The 11,462-nt window shown below is 34.4% G+C and overlaps 1 protein-coding gene across 3 annotated transcripts in view; it reads left to right on the plus strand.

Annotated features, from left to right (window-relative positions):
* LOC106469279 overlaps nt 1-8,327 on the plus strand; it is a 22,700-nt gene extending 14,373 nt beyond the window's left edge. For 2 of the 3 annotated variants that reach the window (XR_001291426.2, XR_002612830.1), the window contains exons 3-4: nt 7,102-7,574; nt 8,166-8,327. Coding sequence is in view for 1 of the 3 variants with exons in the window: in XM_013929766.2 (XP_013785220.1) it covers nt 7,102-7,504 (403 nt within the window). In the remaining 2 variants the exon portion in view is untranslated. Of the gene's footprint in view, nt 1-7,101; nt 8,045-8,165 lie in introns of those variants that run through there. The other variant, XM_013929766.2, reaches the window with a different exon arrangement.
* The last annotated feature ends 3,135 nt before the right edge of the window (nt 8,328-11,462 follow it).

Consider the following 11,462-nt stretch of genomic DNA (forward strand, 5'->3'; position numbering starts at 1 on the left):
GTTTCTGCACTGCTTTGTTCAAAAGTAGTCTTTTTCTTAGGTACTTGTGAAAAATTGTATGTTTTAAACTTTTTTTCATAATATAGTTATTCTTTTATTTTTCTTGATTATGAGAAAGATACACACTAAATGTTAAACGTTTCAGTTATAACTTTGATTCAAATTACCTTGCATTTGATTTTTTCCTTTAGTCAAATATGTTATTTTGAGATACTTGTCCTATTGTCTGTTATAAGGTTTCTGTGTCAATACTGGTTCAAGTAGGTTACGAGTGATTAAAAAGGGCTGAAATTTAAAAATCAAAATTTCCACTCCTTGAAAGTCTTGGAAAAATTAAGTGTGTAGATGAAAGCTATAGAAATACTTAAATTTGGGCAGTTTGGTTTCTTTGTCCTTCTTTTTTTCACATACTTAGATTACTAAAGAATGTATAATCAATTTAAAAAAAAAGTGAATGATTTGAATCTTAATAATGTTTGCCATTTAAGTTCTAGGTATACCATAAAAACTTGAGTGCAGCATTATAGTCAAGTGTGTAAACATGTGCAAGATACTAACAATGCTAAATACATGCATGATTAAATATGGCTGAAACCTTGAGTATCAGGTTCAATGTTCATCAAGATTGATTGAAATGAATAGACTATGATGGGCTTGTGCATTTTTGATTTGACTTTCCAATGTGTGGTATTGCTTATTGCTAGAGAGAATTAAGCAAATAAAGTGTATTGTAAGCCATGTTTAAATATCTTGGACATTGGTAACATGAGGAAGGTGGTGCTTATTGGCCACGTGAAAGGCACAAAACACAGAATTCACTAAGAATAAAACAAGAGCTATGGAAATCCTTTTGCCTGTTTAGTGCTGTGACTAAGCCTATGGAAGAAAAGACAGCAATCAGTATGTCTAGTATTACTAGTAGTAACATTAGTGGTTAGGCGTAGGCCTACACATGAGAGTGAAGGTTATGTTAGGCCCAATGCTGTATGCTGAAATTCTTTAGTCATTAAAAACAAAAGCTTCTCAATACAGTTATAAACCATGTGAATATTTGGGGGATTTTTTTTGGTTCATATTTCTGGACAGCCAGAGTGTTGAAACATTTACATGTGGTGAACAGGAAAGCCAACTGTCTTGTCTGTCATGGTTTGGCATCCTTAAAAAAAAGCATGGTGCTCAGTGGTGATTTTATATGAATCCTACAAATGGATATCATAGTATAGATTTAGACAAGTGACCATGGGAATACCAGGTACCAGCAGGGCTGTATTCTTGGGTCATGGTACAGCCACTAATATTCTAGAACATTTCCAGTCTTGTTCTCAGAACCCGAGATTTGATCACATCGTGCATGTATTGGTGGAAGACCCAAATGTTAATTGACAGTTTTATGAGAAATTGCAGAGCAAAGTGAAAGAATAATTTGGATGTTAATTTTCAAATCTAGACTCACGTGGTCTGTACATTCATGTCTACTAGAAGTACTAGCCAAGAACTGCTTGGATTTCATTGGTATGGGGGCTTTTGTTCTTTTCTTTGCTTTAGTCCTCACTTCACTTTCTTTTTTGTACCTTTACACCATGGCCTTGAGAGCTTTATTGGTGAAACTGGCTTATACCTGTTTTCTACCCTGCCCTCAATTTTTCTCAATTGTGTCCAATTTGGTTTCTTTATTTCTGGGACTTGCTTATTCAGTATACCTTTCTTTCAGGTGTTTGTCTCCTTTAATCTTATTATAGAGGCCTCTATCTGGCACCTTTCCTTTGTGACCAGGTCTTTCAAGGTTTCCTTAAACTTGTGGAAACTTGAGCTGTTTGTGAGCAGTCTTCTCCGATTACTTTCATTTCCTAATTTTCTCAATCTAGGGGATCTTAACAGGTTTCTTGTTCTTCAAAATATCGAGTTACCCTCTTTCTGTTTCTCGGGCCTCTTACTCTAGGAGAGTTTGCCATTGTGAATCATGGAGGTGATTTGCTTTTTGAGCCACCCATTGGCTCTGGTCCACTTTTTGAACTTAACCTCATTTTTCTTCTTCTCCAGTTGTCTTTTTCACATCCCTCAGATCTCGTGCACATAGCTGTCTTTTCTATGGGATTTGAATGCCATGAAACAGGTCTTCAGCCTTTTCATGAATGTTACTCCCATCTTTTTGATGTTCTTAAGAAGATGGGAGATTAGTGCCATCAATCTCACATTTTTGAAGCAATTTTTTGTCTTTTGTCATCCCTTATCGAAGGTGGTCAGTTTTCTCAACCTGAGGTAGGTGTTCCCTCCTGGACTGTGGATGACCAAAGTCAATGTTTCAGATGCTTTTCTCCAATCCCAATTTATCTGTATGTTGTCACTTTGGTTCATCTAAGACAATACGAGTTTTCAGCTGTGGCTCCATATGTATTTTAGTTGGTTCATAGGTGTGTTCATGCAGAGGATGCAGTTGAGAGTCTCCATTTGCATTGCTATATGAATGACAGGCCTCTTCTTGCTGTGCTCAAAGAAGCACCTATGGCTGTGTCTTTCTCCTTTGGAAGATTTCTCATTTGAGTTGGCTGGTAAAGTTCTCCAAATCTGTCTTGACCTCTTGCACATTATCTGATTCACTTGTGAGTTTTTTCAAGTTGAGCTCAGTCATTTTTACTATTTCAAGCGATGGAGCTTCTGGTTACTATAAGCTCTTATGTCTTCTCTTCCTGCACAAGAGGATTAGTCTGGCTTCACTTGAGTTCCTCATTTCTCTCACATGTATCCATATGCATCCTTTTCAGTGGAAACCGGGAAGATCAATGGAATATGTCTAGGTTCTCAGTTGTATCTTTCCCTCCATCTTGTGATCTCTTGTTATTGTGCCAGCTCAATCAGTCCCATATGCCAGTGGGTATCTTCTACTCCACCTCTTCTGGATCTGTTTACTGTTACCTCTCTTTATGGGTAGGGGTGTTTCTGTACCCCTACACTTTTTCCTTGGTATGTTTTCAGGGTAGCAGTCTCTCAGTATAAACTTCATTACTCATCAAGCTTGCTGTCATCTTCAGTCTTATCTGTGTAGTCTTCTTATGGTAATCCATTCAGGTAACTCCACTGTTATGTTTTACATCAACTAACAGGGAGTAACTCAATCTTGAGACTTCTGCTTTCTGGCTCTAAACATTCTTTATTGGGCCCACAACCACCACATTCAGTTGTCTGCCTGTCATTTCCTGGGAGCTTTGAACGTGGTTGTAGATTAACTGTTTTACGTGGACCTGATCATGTAATTCCCTTAGAGTGGTACCTCCATTTGCAGTGTTTCAGTGGATTTGGGAGTTCTGTCAATGATTCTGTTGTGATTTCCTTCAAGACTGAGCTTCTTTTCTGGTCACCAATCTCACAATGCAGCTTGTAAATGCTTTCAGCTAGGATTGGACCAATATTTGTTTTTTCCCCTGACTTTTCAGGAATTGTTGATCTATTTCTATAAGTGTCACTTACAGGATGACTTTGTCAACAACCTTCTATCTCTTCCCCAGCCCTCCTCCATTTCTTACTCCACCTGCCTTTTCTCATTAGTAGTCCTCCTCATCTAGTCCCTCTCCCAGAATGGAACCTCTGTTTCATTATTCAGGTTATCACACATTCCTTGTACTAGTATCATCTTTCTTTCAAGACAGTCTAGGAGCCAAATGCTCAAAAGTGTTGTCTTGTTGCACCCCTAAGGTGGAAAAGATTTGATGGTACCATATGAAAGCTTATAGTCTCAGGATCAGTATTAGGCTGAGTGTCCAGTTCCTAGGTGCAGCAGCATGTTCAAAACTATGCTTTCATAAGTGTATCTCTATTACAAAAATCAAAAAGTTGTTTTCAGATTCTGACCTACCATCAGTAAAACACATCAACAATTAGTTTTTGCTTTTTGACACAGAATAAACATGCAAAGTTATGGTCTGAATTTTATTGTGCAAAAATGTAACATAGTTTCAATGATTTTTTATCAACAACTTTAAAGAAAATAGATCTGTTCAATACCAAAATCACCAGAAAATATGAATAATAAACATTTATTTTAATGATATATAATCATACATCAAAATGTAAATTGGCTATATTATACATGTATTGGGAAACAGATTTAAGGTTCCTACACTTGCATATACCTGTTCCATTAGGCTAAGCTTAAAAAATTGTTTGATGTTGCCTACTCACCCCTCCGAGGTATGGGTAGGTAGGTAGGCTATTATTTTTCAGGTTGCCAATGGCACGAAATATCTAGGGGAGGTCTGGGGGCATGTCCCCTGGAAATTTTTAAATAAAGTCATAAATGGTGCATTCTCAAAGCTTACATGCAGAAAAAAAAAGATCACTTGATGACTGCTATGAATTTATTTTATACATTGAAAATCCAGTTGTATTTTCTTAAAATTTTGCCAAGTTTTTTTACACATGTTTTGAGGACATGCATCCATGAAGAGATCATCAGCTGCCATTTCATCATACATATCCGTCCATGTAGAATTTAGATTGAATTGCTTTGTTCTGTTCTTGCTTATGCAGGAATTTGTAGCATAAAACTAGGCTACTTCTCTGGAAAGATGGCATTACTCTATGTGCCAGTAAACAGCTCACATGGTTGTGTTCACTGTGCATATCCTTTTGCACATTTATATGGAAGCATATTGCCAATGCATGCAAACAATCGCATAAGCAGCCGAAATGTTTGTTGATTTATATGTAATGTGTGGAAACTAAATACTTTGCAGAACAAAAAGTGACCAAGCAGATAAAAAAGGAGGGGAGGAAACAAATCACTAAAAAATAAATTGAGTCAGGCCATTTATTACTTTTTGCCTTATATGAACATTAAGAAGAGTATCACAGGAAATGATTACATAATTCATACTTATAACACAGAATTACAATTTCATTAGTAATTATATGTTTACAGAGTGAGCAACCTGCATTCTGAGCAGGTTACAGACTTGTACATAAATTCCAATCATTTTCCCTGCATTCACAAAATAAAATAATATTATAATCTTTGAGCAACCATGTTGTTCAAATAAGGTACAAATATGTATACTAGTGCACAGTATATTTGATGAAGATTAAGTTCAAAATGATCTATGTTATGGAATTACCAGGAAGGGTAAGACAGACCATCTCACTACACCATGCCATTCTTGGTGGTTAAGCCAGCTGGATAGGTTTCGTGTTCTCCTTGGGATGCAAGTCTATGATGTTTTCTCCGTGCACCTGGTTATTCTGCTCTCTCATACAAGTATTTCTCCATTATGAAACAGTATCTTATAACTCGAGCCACATTACACACTCGAGCTTAGGTGTCCACTTGAGGTAATGGCTGGTTCAGAAATGTGTTCACCTGTGCAACACCTTAGCATCATCCAAAGGTTCTTTTGTCAATATTTTTTGCACTACTGCCTCTGTGGGCAAAAAGTATTCTTTGCTTGAGACATATGTAATATCCAATGAAGTGATGCCCGACTAGGCTTATATCCCTCTTCTTAGTGGATGAGATACTCCATGGGTTTTTCTTTTGTGAAAGGGGTTAATCTTTGTAATTTCTTTATCTAGATTGGCCCTTCCACTATACACTAAATGTGGGATTCTAGTTCTTTGTTATGCAGAGATGATTACTCCCCTCTTTGCACAATGTCCCACCATTCCTTCCCACTTCCAGTGCATTTAGTCTGCTTAGTCATGAATGAGCCTTTGTTCAAATGCTAGTGTGCATTGGGGATATGTCACTCTCCTATTGGTGAAGGGCTAGAATCTAATGATGGTTATTTCATAAGTTGATACATTAGATGTTAATGTGTGTAAGAGTGGGAGCTTCATCAAAGCTTATGGTATGTGCAGAAGTCTTCACAACAGTGCGAGGTAACAACCCTTTGAAATGTTAACTTTCCACCAATATTAGATTTGTGTGTGATAAAGAATCCTTTCTTTCTACTGGTGGTAGAAATGTATATAATAAACAGTATGTTGCTGTAAGAGTGCATGGTGTTATGTCAATTGAGGGTTTGTCTGTGAGACTTGTGTGGAACTGTTTGGTTTCTTAGTGTGTTTGCAAGAGAAGCTTACTCTGTAAAATGTTTGAAGTAAGGGGTTGTTGGGAATATTACATTTAGAATTAACACAGATTGGATTGCCAGTTTGCTGGCATCAGTAATTAATTTAGCCATTCATCTCTCAAACATTTTACAACATTGTTTTGAGATATATATTTAATGTTATATGGAAGGCTATATTAGGGCTTGTGATTTGGTATTCCTTTTCTTTCTAGTCTGGTGTTGGATAGTAGTAGAAAATAGGACAGCTTCAATGAGATAAATGGCATAGCATAGGTCAGAAACTTTTGTTTCTCTTTGCCCCAATGTGTGATTTAGCATTAAGTGGTGCCTGATTTTAAGTATTTTATATTGCTGTGAGTGAGAGGTGAGATTGCCACAAGACGTCGGGAGAAGCTGTGAGGAGATCTGGAAATAAGGAGACTCATTGAACAGTTTCTTGACAAAGCATGTCTGCTTCTGTTTGAAATACTGAACCTATATCATAAGTATTAATTAAGTAGGTAGTCTGAAGTGAACAAACTTGATTATTTTCAATCTTAGAAAACTTAGATTTTGTTTTAAGCAAATATTAAGATGGTCCTTTTTAGGACAGGGATCTATGGATCCAAAATGTATTAGAAATTTTGCTGTGGGGGAAACGGGACAAATGGTCCCAAGTTATTACTTGGTTAAATGAAATAAAATTTCTAAGTTCTATTCTTCAATAGGATAGCAGGCAATGTTTTATACAACTAGTAGTTCTCTGTAAAGTCAACATGTGTCTATCCTATAATTATCAACCCTTCTTTTATGTTTCTGGTCATACTGACCCAAAGCAAATTTAACAACAGTAGAAAAGCCTTACATTCTTAACTTTGCATAGCTTTTACTCTTTCATGTCAACTATTATAAATGAATGAACTCTCATTATAATAAACTTAATTATATTTACATGTGGAATGTAAAAACAGAAATACTTTCTGACCTTTTTATTCTTTGTCAAGACACTTGTTACAAACAAAATTTATGGAATTTCTAAGAGTGTCTGTTGTATTTCCAGAGGTTTGAGGTACTTTCTGAGTAGAAATCAGAGACCCCAAGCAGAGATTTTGAAAGCAACAATACTGAAAGTGAAAGAATTGGAAAAGCAAATATTACACGAGTTTCAAAGTGCTTTTGCTATTCCAGTGAAGCACATGGATCATTTAAACAAAGAACTTCCAAAAACAAGCAGCAGAAAAGCTGGAGAAGATATAACTCAATCTTCCCCTGTTGCAAGGAAAACAGATGATACAGATCATTCTCTACTCTACCTCAGTGAAGAGACTAAACCATTTTTATCACCACAATATGAGAGAAAGTTTTGTTTACAGAAAAGTCTGGTTGATGACATCAGCAGGATGATGACTGAAATAGCAACTTTATTGGAAGAATTAGGTTTTGCAGATTTAATTAAGAAGTAACACTACATTAAAAAGCTATATATGTGTTAAAAAGAAGCACTGAATCTTATCTCCAATATTTATTCTTAAGGTAAGAATGGTCTCTCGTGGATAAGTAACATTTCATAATAGTATGAAATATAATTGTTTAATGGTTTATGCATGTTTTTGTTTCCTCAAATATCTCAGATAATTTTCCACAAACTTTATCCATTTTAACATTCACCTTTCTGCATATTTAAAATCTACTTCTTAAAAATGTGTTATACCAATATTTGGTTTTACAACTAGTGTAATACTTAAAAACACACAATGATGTTATAGCAGAAGTAAAAGTTTTCACCAGTAATTAATATAGTTTCTATTACCACTTTTTTAAAGGATTTTGGTGAGCTTATCTTCAGTTATTACTTTAACAATTTTAATATTTCCACTAATTTTGTTGTTTTTTGGTGTCTGAATAAGGTTGAAGTGATTCTGTCTGTAATGTATTAGATGATGATAATGAGAATTATTCAAGTTCATTTATCTAATAAAGAAAACTGACAATTTTACAAGAAACTGAAAGGTATGGTGGGAATGTTGTCTTACCTGCATTGGAACATAAGTTTTGCATATATGTTCTTTGTAATAATTACTTAGTGATAAAATTTTTTATTGCTTCTACTACCTGTTCTTCCAGGAAGTTCAGCCTTGCCATAACCATTTTGATGAAGAAGTGGCCAATCTTAGATCAGTAGTCACTGGAATTCCAAATAGCGCTGTGTTCAAAGTATGTCAGATGTCTCTGGGAGAATTGTAGCTAGACTTTGAAGTTAAATAAATATCAGATTTACCTCCATTAGCTAAATTTGTACATGATTTTGCTCTCTTCCCACCTTGTAGGTACCAAACATCCATGTATAATCATAGAGCAACTCCAAAATATATATATAAAAATTTTTTAAACCATTTTTGTGCAGGAATGAACTGCTTTCCTCAATATCATAACAAGCAATGCATTTCTTTCACCAGGTACCAGTCTATTAATTATGGAACACTGTTCAAGATCCCAATGTTTCAGCAATAAAACTAATGTCTTATGATGAGAGAAATCAAGTTTAGATACCTGAGGTGGGCACTGTTTCTGCTTAACAATAACAAAAAAATGCCACTTTCAAAACTACTTTCTCTACATCAAACAGAGGATTGCCATATGACACAGCTAAATTACTCTACAGCAAACAGAGGATTGCCATATGACACAGCTAAATTACAGTTATGTTTGATTTGGGGATTGGCATATGACACAGCTAAATTACTCTACAGCAAACAGAGGATTGCCATATGACACAGCTAAATTACAGTTATGTTTGATTTCTGCATTTCACTGATTATTAGTCATTTGTCGAAGCACGTTAAAAAAAGTATTTTCAAAATTAGAAGTGTGTATGGAGTTAGGGATAGTGCAGTCTATTCCAAATCTGGATCATTAGTAGATGATTGTAGTTTCTTTCAACTTTATTAATATTGGAATCTTACGCCCATTCCTACCAACAGCGCTTTATGTGTAACCACTCTTGATGATGGACTGTATCCATCATCAAGGAATGTTCAGCCATCTAGAGTGTTATTCTAATAAATACGATGTAAACAGTGTCAATGTTTCAAGATACCAAACAGTTCCAAGGGAAGTTTTCTTACAAACCAGTTGAACAGTAGCAACAGATTTGATTTAGCCATCTACTATGTATTCTGATCAGAAAAGTATTAAAGTTTATTCCAACTGTTCTTATACTTTATCACCCTTACCAAGTATTTGAAGAAAGGGGATTATTCCAGCTCACACTGGAAACTTGAATGACTTTCTTCGGGATAACTCCTACAAGTTCATTGTCTATTTACAGTATAGTTCTCCAGAAAAAATACTGATGTACATTAATTCTAAAACTCCAGCTTACCTTAGTGTTAGATTTTACATAATTTATTAAGCACACTCTACAATTGGATTATAATGCATGTACTGTTATGTTTCTGTAAAAAACTCCAGTACTTCAACAAGCTTGCTAACTGTAAAAGTATTTGGCTTATAAGCTATCCTAGAAAGAAATAATTAATCTTCTGAATCAAAGTTCTACTGGATCTACAAATTTGACACTTATCATCACAAATCTATGCTCTACAGAGGATGATTATTTTATGTGGCATTGCCAAACTAAACTTTAGTTTTAAGCTTTTATGAAAATTTATATAAAAAACATCTTATTAAAACTTCCTGTAAAGTAAGTTGTGTTATGATATTAAAAAATACTATAAACATACAAAGTAAACTCATCCATTTGGACTGTTATTGTACTATAACTGATTTATAGAAACTTCACAGTATATCACAAAGTTGGAGATTAAACCATTTTGCTACCAGACTTGTTTCTAAAAAACTAGGCTTGCTTATCACCAGAAACTTACTAAACATACCTTAGTATAGTAACACATTTTACAAGCAGACTCATCTTTACAAAACTAGTTTTGCTTGTCACTATAAACCTACTGAACATACACCTTAGTAACACATTTTGAAGTTGTAAATTAACCATTTTTACAAACAGACTTTTCTTTATACAACTAGGCATGCTTATCACCAGAAACTCAGTGAACATACCTTAGTATAGTAACACATTATGGAGGTGGAAGTTAATCATTTTACTACCTAACTCATCTTTATAAAACTAGACATGCTTATATCACCAAAAATTTACTGAACATACCTTAGTACAGTAATGCATTTTGAAATTGGAGAATAAGCCATTTTACTATTGGACTCGTCTTTTCAAAACTAAGCTTTCTTGTCATTAGAAACTTACTGAACATACCTTAGTATAGCAATGCATTTTGAACTTAGAGATTAAACCACTTTACTATCAGACTTATCTTTACAAAACTAGACATGCTTATATTACCAGAAACTTACTAAATATACCTTAGTACAGTAATGTATTTTGAAGTTGGATATCAAAATATTTTATTTTGTGACTCATCTTTACAATACTAGGCTTAGTTGTCACTAGAAACTTACTGAATATACCTTAGTACAGTAATGCATTTCGAAGTTGGAGATTAAATCATCTACCAGACTTATCTTTTCAAAACTAGGCTTCCTTATCACTAGATACTTACTAAACACACCTTAGTGTAGTAATGCATTTTAGACTTGAAGATTAAACCATTTTACTACCAGACTTGTCTTTACAAAACTAGGCTTATTTATCACTAGGAACTTACCGAATACATCTTAGTATAGCAACACACCTATTACTGGACATTTTGATAAGGAGAAAAATCATACAAGCAAACTTCACCTTCTAAACATTAATTTGATTTTTGATTATCAGTGCTTGCTTTAACACAGTATGTTTTAAAAAGGAAAAATACTTCAGCAACATGAACTTGAACAAATGGCAATAAACATTCCATGTTTGATCATATCTTTGTTGAATTATATTAAAATGGAAGAATGTTTGAGTGACAAACATGAAACAAAATGGTGTTAATTTAGAAATAAAAATCTGAACCCTGACCTTAAAGACTGATTACAGCCTTTCATCAGATCCTAGAAGAACAGATCAAACATTACATACTTAAAAGTCTGATTATATATCATGAACAACTTGCACAGATGAAGGACGTCACATGTTGTTGTGATTGCAGTCTAAGAATTAGACAACAATACATGATAAATGACTAACATGATATGCCACAGGATTGTTATGATTGCAGTATAGCAATTAGACAACAATACATCATAAGTTGATTGATGTGAACGACTTGTGGTATGTTTCAGAACATACCAGGATAACATTTAAAGCTGTGCTATGCAGTAAAAAATGTTTATAAACAGAAAGATTTTCTTAAGTTCAGTCTGAAATGTTTTTAGTAAATGGCTTTACCTCTTAAATAAGTTGAATATTTCAATTATTAAAACAACTTCATAAGAGATTCAAAG

The sequence above is a fragment of the Limulus polyphemus genome, unplaced genomic scaffold (assembly GCF_000517525.1).
Source record: "Limulus polyphemus unplaced genomic scaffold, Limulus_polyphemus-2.1.2 Scaffold3392, whole genome shotgun sequence".
In the NCBI taxonomy this organism is placed as follows: domain Eukaryota; kingdom Metazoa; phylum Arthropoda; class Merostomata; order Xiphosura; family Limulidae; genus Limulus; species Limulus polyphemus.